The sequence below is a fragment of the Gadus macrocephalus genome, chromosome 6, assembly GCF_031168955.1.
Source record: "Gadus macrocephalus chromosome 6, ASM3116895v1".
Lineage (NCBI taxonomy): Eukaryota > Metazoa > Chordata > Actinopteri > Gadiformes > Gadidae > Gadus > Gadus macrocephalus.
The window spans coordinates 3,343,892-3,359,609 of record NC_082387.1 but is presented as its reverse complement, the minus strand read 5'-3'; the positions used below and the strand labels follow the sequence as shown (position 1 = coordinate 3,359,609).

General features: G+C 43.7%; 1 protein-coding gene across 2 annotated transcripts in view; it reads left to right on the top strand.

The window, feature by feature from the left end:
* Positions 1-15,718, top strand: part of pcsk5b (proprotein convertase subtilisin/kexin type 5b) — a 182,460-nt gene that overhangs the window by 136,181 nt on the left and 30,561 nt on the right. Inside the window, exons 20-21 of one of the 2 annotated variants that reach the window (XM_060053052.1) lie at positions 4,842-4,957; positions 10,144-10,246. In XM_060053052.1, the coding sequence (XP_059909035.1) occupies positions 4,842-4,957; positions 10,144-10,246 (219 nt within the window). Of the gene's footprint in view, positions 1-4,841; positions 4,958-6,523; positions 7,419-10,143; positions 10,247-15,718 lie in introns of those variants that run through there. The other variant, XM_060053053.1, reaches the window with a different exon arrangement.

The window sequence follows — 15,718 nt, the reverse complement described above, 5'->3', positions numbered from 1 at the left end:
GTTACAGAGAGGTGCAAGTGAACCAGATAACTTATCTTCCATAGCTGTAATGGTTGCAGGTGTGATGCGGCGACAGCTGAAAGTAGCTTGCTGATCATCGCAGGGGCAGGATACCACCACCTGGAAAGTGAGCAAAAAGTGGTCTGATAAAGCTGAGGTGTAGGAAGAGACCACTAGCTGTGAAATGTCAACACCGCGGGTCAGAACGAGATCCAGCGTGTTTCCAACGATGTGGGTTGGATGCTGGACGAGCTGTTTGAAGCCAAGCGTATCTGTAATGGACAGAAAAGCCCTTGTGAGGGCATCAGACGGGTTATTCACGTGAATGTTGAAATCCCCAATAAGCAAAATATTGTCTGAATATGTAGCCAAATCAGCTGCAAAGTCAGAAAACTCATCTAGAAAAACTGAATACGGTCCTGGGGGACGGTATACTACAGCTAAAACAAGAGTCTGGAACTCGTTTTGCTTCTCGAGGAGCTGAGGTGCAGAGCGCTAGCACCTCAAAGGATCTGAAAATATATCTATTCTTTGGCTTTAAATTAAGCTTAGAATTAGATATCAGGGCTACTCCACCACCTTTCTTAACTTCTCTAGATACTTGGGTGCTAACGTAATGGGGTGGAGTAGCTTCGTTTAGGGCTAGAAACTCATCTGGTTTTAACCAGGTTTCACAAAGCCCCAGTATGTCGATCTTTTTATCAATAATTAGATCATGGACCAAGAGCGCCTTCGATGAAAGCGACCTTATGTTCATGAACCCTATTCTGAGTACTTCCCTTTTATTATTTTCAGAGGGAGTCTGGTTAACACTCAGCTCTGTAGCGGTCAAGGGGATGCCGCGGTTTCGACATACTGGTTGCGGCCCTCGTCTGCGGGTTTTACACCTCGAGACAGCGCGAGGCCGCACCACCGTACATATAGGTACAGGGTTATTTTCAGAGGGAGTCTGGTTAACACTCAGCTCTGAGGTGATCAGTGGGATCGCCAGCGTTGGACATACTGGTCGCGACCCTCGCCTGCGGGTTTTACACCTCGAGACAGCGCGAGGCCGCACCAGCGTACATATAGGTACAACACTCTGAAACAAAAACAACACGCTCTGAAACAATTGGTGCAATAGTTACTGGTTCAGCTAACCCATCTGCTGTTCTAGACTCTGCAACGTAAACTATCATGTTGCTAGCAGGTTTGCTAAACTCCTGCAGCCCAGCGTGCTGTGAGTGGATGAGTCACGCCTGACTAAGACATCTATCATCATTGTTGCTGGATGAAAGCACCGCCGCTCGTTGTAGCTCCTAGCCGGTAGCGTGTTGCAGGATGTAGACACCGCCGCTCGTTCTAGCTCCTAGCCGGTAGCGTGTTGCAGGATGTAGTCACCGCCGCTCGTTGTAGCTCCTAGCCGGTAGCGTGTTGCAGGATGTAGACACTGCCGCTCGTTGTAGCTCCTAGCCGGTAGCGTGTTGCAGGATGTAGACACCGCCGCTCGTTGTAGCTCCTAGCCGGTAGCGTGTTGCAGGATGTAGACACCGCCGCTCGTTGTAGCTCCTAGCCGGTAGCGTGTTGCAGGATGTAGACACCGCCACTCGTTGTAGCTCCTAGCCGGTAGCGTGTTGCAGGATGTAGACACCGCCGCCCCTCGTAGCTCCTGGATGTGAAGCAAGGTTGCACTCGTGAAGCCTCGTGATGGATTAGGACACGTTTTCACTGTATCTACCCTGGTTACAAAAACTATGTACGCCTCGTACTGATGTCCACAGCCACTTTATTCTCCAAAGTTATGGAACACCGTGAAAACTGCAGTAAAATAAAACAAATTTCACATACATTATTTTCACAGATTAACTAGTACATGGGAACACATGTCCCAATATTGAGAATAATTCCGTTTACGCCTGTTTAGCCAGTAGTAGACTACTATTTCCAGTTCACCTCTAACTTGACCAGGAAGTGACCTCTTCATCCATTTTAAGCTTCTTTGAGTGTCTAGGAAAAAGCGCTATATAAATTCAATCAATCCATTATTATTTGTTGTAGACATTTCAATTTTAACAGCAGAACCATGAACTAAACTGCATTTAGCTATCATTAACTTATTTAACGTAATAAAATGAACATAATAGAATAAACATAATAATATAACAGTTAGAAATCAAATGACTTTTGTACTCCTACTTCCGGTGTTGCCATAGTAACGCATTGCCGTATTTCGAGCGGCAGCTACACTATGTAATCAGAATAATTTAATTCAACTGTTATTTCTCTGTTATAACTCCAGAAACATCTCCTTTAGAATAGAAATAAAAAAGAAATTCTCTATAATTAATCCCGTCACGCCATAGGCTACTGTCTATTCGCGGCACGACTGCATGGAATAAAGCATCTGTCCAACATGTGTCAATAACATAATATTTTTATGTGACACTGTAAACACATAATCAAATGTCAATTAAATCCCAAGTGTGGAAAACCAAGCCACACTCCTCATCACAATCGGTGTCCGTTACTCTTGATGCTTTTCATTTTTTTATTTTTTTTTTTTACCTTTATTTAACCAGGAAAGTCCCATTGAGATTAAAAACCTCTTTTTTTCGAGGGAGACCAAGAGGCAGCAACAAATAATATATGTACACTCACAATATTACACTCACAACATATAGACAGAAATAAAAATTCATAAAAAACATCTACAAGTAAAAGAAGTGGTCTGAAATGCTCTCATCTTAGACTTAAAAGCGTTCAAAGAAATCATTTCGGTTAATTTAAAATCTTTTTGCAGCCAGTTCCATGTGGTGGGAGCAAAGTGGACGAATGCCCTTTTTCCCAATTCAATGCGGGCAAATGGAACTGACAGAAGCATCTGATTGTTTGAACGCAGAACGATTAAATTACAAATATATGATGGCAGTAGCCCAAGCATGGCCTTATAAATAAAAATGCACCAATGTCCCAGCCTCCTGGTGGACAAAGAGGGCCAACCCACTCGAGAATACAATTCACAGTGATGGGTCAGGGCTCTACAGTTAGTAATAAACCTCAGAGAAGCATGGTAAACAGCATCAATCTTACATAGACATTTAGCTGAGGCATTCATATAAATCAAATCTCCATAATCTAAACTGGATAAAAACGTTGCAGTGACAAGCCGCTTTTTCAACAAAATTTGTGCCTGAAGAAGAAGTCCAATTTAAGTTTCAATTTCTTCACAAGATTGTCAATGTGGGGTTTGAAGGAAAGGGAGTCATCAATCAAGACACCAAGATATTTATAGATATGAACCACCTCTATGACATTTCCCTCAAGAGTGGACACTGTGGGGACAGTTTAGAGTTTGAAAACAACATTTGTTTAGTTTTTTCAGTGTTGAGGACTAATTTTAGTTGCAGGAGTGTGTGCTGGACTACATCAAAAGCTTTCTGCAGAGATTCAACAGCTCTAGCAGGAGTTGATCCAAAACAGTAAATAATTGTGTCATCTGCATAAAAATGCATGTTAGCATCTGACACGTTTTTTCCCAAATCATTAATGTACATAATGAACAAGAGGGGTCCTAATATTGAACCCTGTGGCACGCACTTGTGGACACTCACAAATTCAGAACACAGACCATCATATTTAATACACTGAGTCCTGTCACTCAAATAATCTGTGAACCAGGAAACTACATGATTTGACAAACCCAAGCAAAAAAGCCTATGCTTTAAAACAGCATGGTCCACAGTGTCAAAAGCCTTTGACAGATCAATAAAAAGTGGAGCACAGTGCTGCTTCTTATCAAGAGCAACTAATATATCATTAATCACTTTTGTAGCTGCAGTGATGGTACTGTGTTTTTTCCTGAAGCCTGATTGCAGTTTTGAGAGAAGATCATTGAATGTTAGTAACTCTTAACTGATCACACACAAGAGATTCAAGAATTTTTGACAAGGCACACAGATTTGATATTGGCCTGTAGTTGGTTAAAGCTGCTGGATCACCTCCTTTTAATAAGGGGGTAACAAAAGCTGACTTCCAAACAGATGGAATTTCTTTGTTTTCAATTGAGAGATTAAAAAGGATTGTAAGAGGCTGTGCTACAAAATCAGCTGCTATTTTTAAAAAGTCATGACAAATCAGGCATTAAAAAGGGGTTATGTTCAAGAACATTTTACGTGGGTGATAACAAACTGATTATCCAAGATGTTCTCGGTCAGTCTTATTACCGTAATCCTATAAATACAGAGGTGAGCGCCGTGGTAATGCTGCACCATATGGCACCTCTGGCGGACCATGCAAATGGCAGGATTCGGAGGGGGACCATAGACCATCGTTATGGTCTTGGGACCATAACGATTTATTCGCGGATTCAGCTGCGCACACTTGTAGGCACTCTGTGATTTATAAAGCAAAGATTGCGTACGGTGTGCGTTCGCAGGGTTTTATAAATCTGAATATTTTTTGGCGCACGCAAAACTTGGCTTTTGGGCGAACGTACACTTTTAGTAACGATCCCACGCACAGTTTTATAAATGAGACCGCAGGTCAGTAGAAATGTATGGAGGACAGCTGGGCCAAGGGAACTGAGGGAATAAAATCGCTTACATTATAATAGCGATTTTATAATGATAGAACGCCGGTTCTGTATCGGTGAAGTATTCCTTTAAACAATTAAACATTTCATAGTAAATACTTGATAAATAAAATGGAGCCTTTCGACACTATTTAATTTAAGATTAAATTAACGCTCCAAGGAAGAAAGAGCCAGCAGAATTTCTGAACGTTTCCCTTTGAGACACAAGAAGAATTATGTGTAAAATTTAACACATGTCATATAATGACCCCCCATCCCCTCCCCCCGACAGGTGTGACCATAGCTGCTACGAGTGTGCAGGGCCGGGCGAGCGGAACTGCACCACCTGTGTTAGCGGCTACACCTTCGAGGACGGAGTCTGCTTGGTCAGCACCATCTGTAAAGATGGTGAGTTCTGTCACTTCCCTCCCCTTTGATACGCCGTTACGTCCTACCACTGTTCCTCTAGCTTTACACTTGTTTATTACACTGCTTCAGCAGACAACTGCTTTGCGTATATTTACACACAGACACAGAGCTACAGCCACAGAAAGGATAGATTTAGTGGTTGTAAAGGTTAAAGCAGCCGTGTATCTGTTGGGTTCAGCCACATCTCACTGGTCCCAGCTGTCCACTAACCATGCACTGTGCTGTCCACCAACCCTGCACTGTGTTGTCCACTAACCCTGCCCTGTGCTGCTCACTAACCATGTTGCTGGGACCGTTTTTTTTGCCCTATTTGACCATTCTTTAGGGGTTATGCTGCCTCGTGTTTGGATTGCGTTATACTTGCGTTAAACTCACTCTCTGTGTAAGCACACACCCGATTGGTTATCCGAACAAAATTTTTCTTTACTTTCCTTTAATGTTGACGACCATCTTTGATAGTTTGACCTGGGATATTGTTTGCTTGTTTATTCTCTCCATAACTATACTAGCTTGCTAACCCTTTTCACTGTCCACGGTTTGTGTGTTCCACTGATGTCTTGCTTCTCCTGTTCCCTATTGCATGCATCAGCCCTGTCTCTAATGCATGGCACCTATGTACCTCACTACCTGAGTTGTTAAAATGGTCGGTTCGGGTGCACCTTTTCCTGCTGTTTTTTATTGGTATTTAATGGGGAAGGCTACACACGCTATTTTTTAATATAGGACATTAGTGCATCATACACGTCTGCAACATAGTCAGTTTCTGCAAAGAAAAACAAGGAAGAAAATAAGAACTAGTCCATCTAGGTCAGAGGTCGTCTTTGGACCAATGGAGAATTTAAACCAAAATAATTACGGCCACTTTTTCTGTATTTATTTTGTGGAAATGGAGTTGATGTGGCAGACTGGGATTCTAAATTAGATGTTGCTTATTAAGGAGTACCCTTATTTAGGATGATGGCAAAGCATGACGCTTGCTCTTTAACAATCGTTTATGGTAGTTTTACTTGCATGAATCACCAGCTTGTGATGTCATGTGCGGAAAATCTTTTTTTTTCTTTTTTAATCATCAAAGCTCAGATTTAAAGATTATGATCTCTCAATCCCTCAAAGTGAACCCTATGTCTCCTTACCAACCATGGAAAGATTTGGGTGACGATTGAAGCAATCACGCTTTGTAACCTAAGCACCAGCTCCAGGCTGCTCAACGATGTGCTTCACAACCGCAAAGAAAGATCCAATTACTGCCCCCAAACTCCTGACTGTGGTTCACTTTGAGAGAGAAAAGACATTTGTGTGGTTTTATAAAATCGATCATTTGCTAATTGTGTGATGTTTGTTCTCTCTTCCCTTTTTCCCTCCAAAATCTGTTTATTCTCTCCAACTCGGAACCAATTATTCTACTGGACTACGATCTCTCCCTCCCGTGAACATCCTTCACCTGGCCTCTATTCCTGACCAATCATTTGTGTGTGTGTGTGTGTGTGTGTGCGCGTGCGCGCCTCCCTCCTCCTTTTGCATCTCTCCTTCCTTGTCTGTGGAAAGCAAATGAAGAATCTTGGGCAGAGGGCAGTTTCTGCGTTCTGGTAAAGAAGAACAATCTGTGCCAGAGGAAGGTCCTGCAGCAGCTGTGCTGTAGGACTTGCTCGCAAAAGGGCTAATAGGACGTCCTGCCTCGGCAAGGGGGGTAGATGGGGCATTAACGCAGGGTACACTCTCCATCACAGCCTTGCCCTCTGCTGAGCTGGCCCCGACCACTCATTCACAGTCACATAATTTATAAGAAACCTGTGCCTCATCAAGGGACTGCATCAGAGGCGCCGGACTACAACCAACCTACCTTTAGTTTGTTTTCTGTTTTTCTTTCTGTACTGGGATGTCAGGGCCAATGACTGACGAGGCTTCAAGAACAAACACACACAAAAAAAAATACAAGTGAAAACAAAAAGCTAACGAATACAAGTGTCGGTATTTTGTGACCAAAGCATCGATGCCAAAATAATGTTAACTTATTTTTTTCAGTTTGTTGTTGTTGCCAATGTAGGGTAACAACCCTACACTGTAGGGTAGCTCAGCAGCACAGTGTCCACGGTCACCCTCATAAACTTGTCTCTCTGACAGAATAACAAGCTGTAGAGACATGATGGACACTACATTTTTGTACAGCCCTGAATGGCTGTCTGTAAATAAATGATAGGATAGAAAAAGCAACATTTAATAATGTGAAAATAATGTCCGTCTTGGCTGAAGCACACACTTTCACTGCACATGCACGCATCTTAATAAAGCCAGTAGTCAAAACATAAAGGCCAATGCTTGCAGTCAGGTGTGTGTGTGTGTGTGTGTGTGTGTGTGTGTGTGTGTGTGTGTGTGTGTGTGTGTGTGTGTGTGTGTGTGTGTGTGTGTGTGTGTGTGTGTGTGTGTGTGTGTGTGTGTGTGTGTGTGTGTTACAATAGATGCCAGGACACCCATTTTTCAATGCCCATAAATCTGGTACATAAAAATCATTGAAGCAGTGCTTGAATATTTATCTCTTGTATTAGTATTTTTAATTAATATGAATTGTGATCCTCAAGTTTTTGCGCCCTTGATATACAGATGCATTTTATCCATTGTTCCCCCTCCATCACATAAGGGCCACCATGTTAATTTTGTATAAGGGAAGACTGCAGTAGGTAAGACTTTAAAAGGCATCCCTCATCTCACTATCATATAATTTTAACTACAATCTCCCTGGTTTTCTAAATTCAAAAGCAAGGAGTCTATTTCCTTTCATTGCCTATCCACTTAAATGCAGTCCTATGCTGTTGCAGTGTTCGCAATAGAAAGGCAACTATCTAAAATGACTTCTCAGCTGATGGTAACTGTCATTGAGGGATGGCAGAATAGAAGCATAGCAGCTCTCCATGCTGTGTATCTGCCGGGTTTAATTTACTTTAAATTAAATTCACTGAGTGGATTTGCTAACTCCCCGAAGCATGTTTGTCTCGGGGAGTAAATGAAACACAAACCTGCTGCAGCACAAAGACGTGGTGTAGATGACACACACACACACACACACACCTCAACCAAGAGGCATTTGTTTTGTTTAAAATGCAACATGTTGCTTTCATGCAAGACTGCAATAGCCAACGTGACCCACTTCTCTTGTCCGAACCTAACCAGTTAGAACGCAAACACTTTTTTGTGGACACAAAAGTGATGGTTTAAAAAAAAAAAGTAATGATAAAGGCTGTATTTTCTGTGTGTGGGTTTCCTCACCTGCAGCCGGAGCTATTCCAGTATTAAATGAATTGTTGTACTGTCCATTATCCATGGTTCTCGGTGGTTCTTAATAAAGAATGGTGAATTACCCTTTTCTTAGGTTAACTAAACCTTATTGTTTGGTCATTGTTTAAGATGACTCGGGTTGAATTTAGATGGCGTGCATGGTTGCAGACACGCACACAAGGCACCCTATAAAAGCTGTTTTTTATTGTGTATCTTTGATATATCTGTGACAATGCATTATTAATGTTACTCAAAGGCCTAGTTTTGAAAATCTTTTTTTTTTCTACTTAAGTGTTCTCATTAAAATGTTTAATCTATTCATGTTTTTGTTTGGTTTGGTTTTTCTTTGTTTCGACCATGTCTATATTATATTGACCCAAAGATGAGACCTACAGTTTCCATTCACTGTTTATCCATATGATGCCTGTTATGACCTGTGTGCCAACCTGCTGGATCCTCCAGTACTTCATGGATTACCACAATGCATCATATAGGGAAGTATCTTTTAAATGCTATCTAATGAAAATATGAACATGCATTGCAACTAGGAATTATTAGTAGTATACTAAAATGTCTTTGCCGTGTAGAAAGGCTGCCAATTAATGTTTATCTTGCAATAAGCAGCCAACAATTTATTTTATCTTTGGTCTTCTAAATATAAGTATTTGACTGAGTATTTGTAATGTGTAATCCCTTTTATTTATGAAAAACTTCCTGCAAAGAAATTTTGAAAATGTCTGTCTTTACTGAAATGGTTGACTTAAGACGTGGAAATAAGCTAAGTTGTGTATGTCACAACAATAGGCTATGGGAAAATGAAGAGCACAGTTTATATCCTTCATTAGCCTTCACACAGGAACATCTTGCAGGGTTCATTTTGTAGTCCTACTCTATATTGAAGTTGACAATTGGTAGTGTGATGCCTTTAACTGGCCTTCAAATCTGCGTGTTATTCCATGGAAGGGGATACAAGACCCCCCGCCCTAGACAGAGTAGACGTGGGGCTCCACAAGGTCAGGTTAGTGTTACGGAGGAGGAAGAAGAGTCCCTTGGGTCTAGAGTTGGCTCTGCTGTCTTCCATACATCCAACTGGGAAAGGTCCAGACAACAAAATAACTTGGTCTTCTGAGAATGTGTGTATTAAAAACACACACTTATTGTTTTTAAAAGATTCTATTGCATAAAAGGCTTTTTTTTTATTTCCTTTTTTTAAAATTCAGTCACTGCTGGAGGGCCGAAAAATGTTTGCAAATAAGGCTAGATAGAATGAGTTACTGGGAGACTCTGTATGCATGTATGTTAAGTGTTTTATTTGGGAAGAGGAAGTAACCGGAGAGTGAGATGCATGGGAGAGAGAGCCAGTGAGTGATTGGTGCTTATTGTGGTCTTTCAGCTGCTGCTGCAGAATAGATCTGAATGGAGAGCATCTGCCTGTTGTGTGTCTATATACAAAGAGGTGCCTTTGTCTGGTAGGAAACAATCCGGCTCCTCACAGATACCCACAGAATACCTCGCTGCAGCCTGGAAACACACACACACACACACACACACACACACACACACACACACACACACACACACACACACACACACACACACACACACACACACAGGTGGAACACAAAGGGGGTGGTGGGATGCTGAGATTGTATTTGCAACTCTTCCTTGTGTTCTTAAAACTTAAAAGGATCAGTTTGCAGAAATGCCTAGTGAAGTTTTGCTAGTTTGTTTCAAGCTTATTATTTTATCCCCAATGCTGCTTGTTCTCTTTTAAGTCTAGTTCTTTGTTAAAGATGAATAACCATAATCTGTTGGTTAAAAATGAGTAACGGTACATACTTACCATTCTTGAAAAAGCCTTGTGGTCAAGTCATGTTTGACCGTGTCGTCCGCAGGGCAGTACCTGAGTCACAGCGGAAAGTGTCACCCGTGTGATGTCAGCTGTGGGCGGTGCGGGGGCCCGGAGCGCGACGACTGCATCAGCTGCCCCGACTCCAGGTGAGACCCAACCCTCCTTGTTGCAGATGTCATCAAAGTGCTCCTAGGTCGTCGGGCTGTTCTCGGTCGTCAGGGTTCTCGGTCGTCAGCCTGCTCCTGGTCGTTAGGGTGCTCCTCGGTCATCAGGGGTCTCCTCAGTCTTCAGGGTGCTCCTCAGGCATCAGGACTTGAGCACCACGGTCTCTGTGCCGAGGGTGATGGGTGATGACTGCCCCAGCCACGTCCACCTGGGCATCCCAACATGTCAGCAGGTCTAGGCCGATGATTAACGGGTCCTGGATGGAGGCAATCCAAAATTCGTGCACCACCTCCGGGTCACCCACTCGGAAGACAAGCTGCTTCCTCTCCATATCCCGGTCTCTTCTTAAGTCATTGTCAGCCGGACGCTAGTAGTAGTCCATGCCCCCAGGAGCAAGGCAGGACGCACCATGGGGGTGCAGTCCAGAAAAAGACCCCCGAAGCGGCCCGGTCCACCAATCAGGGCGCACCGACCATGGAAAGGCTGGATTGGTGGTCTCCTCATTTGACCACTCCGCCGCAGGACTCTGTCTCGGGGTCCAGGCAAGGGGCAGTCACAGGCCAGGCGGAGTAGCGTAAGCTTCCATTCAATTTTAATTGACAGGTATCGTGACACGCCCCCTTCATATGCTTCCCATTTGGGCTAAAGTCATTCAGCCCAAGCACAGTAGCGTAAGCGGCAATTTTATTGTGATTGACAGGTGTCGTGACACGCCCCCATTTGGGCTAATTTCATTTAGCCGAAGCACAGTAGCGTAAGCTTCCAGTGACGTTTGATTGACAGGTGCCCGGACACGCCCCCTTCATATGCTTCCCATTTGGGCTAAATTAGTTTAGCCCAAAGGCTGACCTTGGACTTACAGCTAGCACCGTAGCTACAGTACAGTGAACGTCAACCAATCACGGCACAGTAACGCAAGTGCAGTATGGTGGGCGTTAGCATGAAAATGAACAAAGTGGATTATTTACTTTCTAATCGGTTTTTCTTTAATGTCTTTGGAGGAAAAATTGGAAGAGAAGAGATTGGGGACACATCAACCAAACGATGTACAGATTTACTGTCAGGAGTGCGGTCAGAATATGGCCGTAATAGTGCATTTGTAAGCGGGTCAACAACGTTTCGTAACGAAACATTAAAAAAGCATATGTCTAAATAACCCAACATGACGTGACAAGTGTGTAGAGAAAGTGGCCCCTCTCCCAGCTGCATTTCAGCGACAGGCATTAACAATAAGGTTCTCTAAGGAATCGGAAATTATCAAATTTCATGTTGCATACAACATTGCCAAAGAGGAGTTGCCAATTGCCATTCAACAAATTTAAATCCGAAATTATTCTCATGAAGTAAAATGGATTAAAAGGCAACCCGACGTATAGCAATGAGATGGCATGTGCACAATTTATTGCGGTAATAGGCGACACCTTAAAGCAAAAGACAGCTGCAGACGTCGGAAACGCCACATACATGTCCTTCGTGATCCTCTACAGCCGCATTTTGCGCAAAGGGAGACAGGTCCACATTTTTAATTGTTTAATACTTTAAGCACAATTTTTTTTTATTTTGCTTACATTTAAAAATGTTCAATTTCAGCTCAGTGAAGCACTTTAAACACCTTATTTTTATTTTTATTTATAATTGTGCTTCAAATAAAGACACGCATTTCTCTACACCTTATTCTTGTTTAAAAATCATTCACATTATATGAAAGTTATGAACAGAGATATAAAGGTGACCTCATGGCATCTGGAGCCCTGTGAAATATTGATAAATGTAATGCATTCGTTAGCCCACCCACCCAAAATCACCACCAGCCGTCACTGAATAGAATAATAGAAGAACAATTGTTCTCCTTCGGACTACGGGTCATGAGAATGTCGTTGGAAGCCACATATTTTGACTTGGAAGTTAGACAGTTATTGGTTTTGCGAGCTGCCTGATATTTACACACAAAAGTATGCCAGTTCACGAATTAAACATTCCTTGACAGAAGGATCTTCAAAGATGCAATAAGGATGGGCAGATGGGGTTGTCAAGAGAGGACTGTCACTTTATGGAGTTGATGGACGGCCATTACACTATTGATTAACCTTAAGGAGAAGGGATGTACGTATGCCAAACAAAGGGAGAGTTGCAGAACAGCGTGCTCTGAGCCTCAAGAGGATTGATAAAGATGCTTAATTTCATGCTGACTACACTGCTCTCATGAATGACATCATCTCCAAAGGCAATGCAGAGCAGGTGTCAGCTAAGGGTCTAAAACGCAGTGACAGTAAGGTATGGTATATACCACAGCATGGTGTATACCATCCGAAGAGAGTATTCCACTGTGGAGTTACATTCTAGGGAAAAGCGTTGGATGCACAGCTCCAACAGGGGCCAGATCTGACCAGCACACTGATGGGTGTCATGACCAGATTCTGAAACTGGGTCTGGACATCAGTTTCTCATTGGGGCTGAAGAGGAGTGGCCTGTAAACCCTGATGACTCTGGAAGAATCTCCCCAGATGACCCTGAGCTCAGGATGAGTTTGACGGTGAAGGCTGGATGCAGTAACCCGCATAATCAATCAATTCTCCCCTTTGGTCCATCTGAAGAAGATGGTTGGTTTAAAGATGGTTGTAATTCAGTGTAACTATCTCAGTCTGGTTATGTTAAGTACCAACAGGAAAGGGAGATCTGAATCTGAATCTTTCAATTGAGGAACTCAGAAACGCTGAGATGGAGATTACATGCTTTTTTCAAAGGTAGAGGTTTCCAGATGAATTCAAGAACCTGCAAAAAGGCAAAAGAAGGAAAAGGAATTGCCACATCTATAACCTCAATACAGTACTCGAAGATGGTGTTCTGAGAGTTGCAAGACATCTTGGTAGATCAGCTATGCCTGAAGAGTTTAAACATCCTGCCACATTGGGGAAGATCTTCAAATTTCTGACATTGTTCAGCACATACACCAAGAGGTGGGACATGGTGGTCGTAACCACATGCTATCTAGCCTGTGTCAAGGTTATCGGATCCCTGGTGCTAGTGTGGCTAGATGGAAAATCCTGTCCTATTTTATGGCCTTTTGGCGACTGCATGCAGCTCCATGGCACCAGCAGATGGCGGATTTACCTCAGGACATTGTTTCTACAGATGAACCTCCATTCACTCGTGTTGGAGTTGAATTTGTGGACCCTTCAAAGTTAAGCGAGGAAGGAGTACAGTGAAAAGGCATCTAGAGTTCTATTCACATGCTTATCGGTAAAAGCCATCCACATCAAAGTAGCATCATCGTTGGATACAGATGCCTTTATAAATGCTCTTGGACACTTCATTTAGACGTTGTTACAACCCCTCCTGTGGTGTTCAGGGGGAAGAGGGGGGGCAACAATTAATATTAAACCGGGTGTTTAAAGAACGGAAGAGAGTAGCAGGATTTAAACCATTATACCATTTATTGATCATAAATGAGTCCTATGTTCAGACGGAAACAAACAATAACACTATCCCTCCACTGAGGGAGCAATGCCACGACGAAGAGCACCACGTAGCTCTGACTCGCGACCGACAGCGACCCCAACTCTGTTCGCCTATCTGGCCCACTGGCCCCGTCTGCTTTCATCCCTGCAGCCTTATAGCAATCCACCTGATTGCTGAGGGGCTGCAGGTGTGTCTGACCAGTCCGATGGGGAGGGTGGTACCTGGAACAGCACACAAGACAGCACAAAACACACACGTAACACCCCCTCCGATAAGTGCAAACCAAGTTTGCTACATTAAGCACGATCCCCGATAAAGCACACTACACAGAATCAGGATCATCAGAATTATCTCCACCCTTTTAACGTTTTTCTTCATCTTTCTTACCCACGGGACAGGGCATCAGCCACCACATTGTCGGTCCCCTTCTTGTGCCTAATCTCAAGGTTGTAACCTTGCGCCAATAGGGCCCAACGCATCAGTCGCTGGTTGTGGTTGTACATCTGCGTCAGGAAGACGAGAGGGTTATGGTCTGTGTATACAACCACGGGAGACAGACTGGCACCAACATATACTTCAAAGTGTTGAAGCGCGAGTAGCATAGCCAGGGTCTCCTTTTGAATCGTGTAGCACACTGGATGACACACGTCACCCTCCCCATCCTGTATTAGCACAGCACCAGCTCCTGAAGCACTCGCTTCAACCTCCAGCTTAAAAGGACGGAAGAAATTAGGCGCCGCCAGGACAGGTGCACTGCAGAGAAGAGACTTGGCTGCCTCAAGGGCATATTGACACTCAGTACTCCATACAAATGGAATCCTAGTGCTACACAGACTGGTTAGAGGATTAACTACCACCGAGAAGTTTTTGCAAAAACACTGGTAATAACCAGCCATACCCAAAAAACGTCGTAGTTCACGCCTTGACGTGGGAACCGGATAGGACAGCACGGCCGAGATTTTAGCGTCTACGGGCCGGACCTGCCCATGGCCGACCTGCTTCCCCAAATATGTAACCATGGCTTTACCAAACTCGCATTTGGCTAGGTTAAGGGTCAAGGATGCTCGCACAAGCCGCTCAAACACTGCCGTCAAGCTAGCAACATGACTGGCCCAATCGCTTGAGTACACGACGACATCATCAAGGTAAACACTACAGTTCCTGACATTCCCTAGCACCAGGTTCATCAGCTGCTGAAATGTGGCAGGTGCATTCCTCACCCCAAATGGCATAAGGGTATACTGCAGGAAGTGGTCTGGGGTAACAAATGCTGAGATCTCAGAGGCTCTGGGTGTTAATGGAACCTGCCAGTACCCTTTCAGCAGATCGAGCTTTGTAATAAATGTGGCCGGCCCAATACTATCGATACAGTCCTCCATGCGAGGCAAAGGAAATTAGTCTGACACCGTAACTGCATTAACCTTACAATAGTCGGTACAAAACCGTGAGGTGCCATCAGATTTAGGAACCAGCAAACAAGGGGAACTCCAAGGACTACAGCTAGGTACAGCTAAACCATTTTCCAACAGATAATCAGCTTCCTTTTTCATCAGCTCTTTTGGCTACTGGACAACGGTATGCATGCTGTTTAATGGGAGATGCAGTACCCACATCAATGTCATGTTTGAATACGTTGGTGCTAGATGGCACATCACTAAACAGGGACAGATGGGAGCGCAAAAAAGATCTCCTGTCGCTGATCTACAGGAAGATGGTTCAGATGGGTGTCTATTTTCGACAAGAACTCTGTTTTAGACAGCCTACCACTCTGCTGATCACTGCCCAGTACCGCCAAACCATCGTCAGACCAGGATTCCACACAAACCAGGGAAGTAGATGCCTCGCCGGGGGCAGTAGTCTCCAGAGTTTTTTACTGCTCCCCCCGGACAGCATCTCTGGAATGATAGGATTTGAGCATGTTAATGTGGCACAATCGCACCTTACGCCTGCGCTCAGGTGTGTGGATGACGTAGTTTGTGTCAGACACTTTGCTC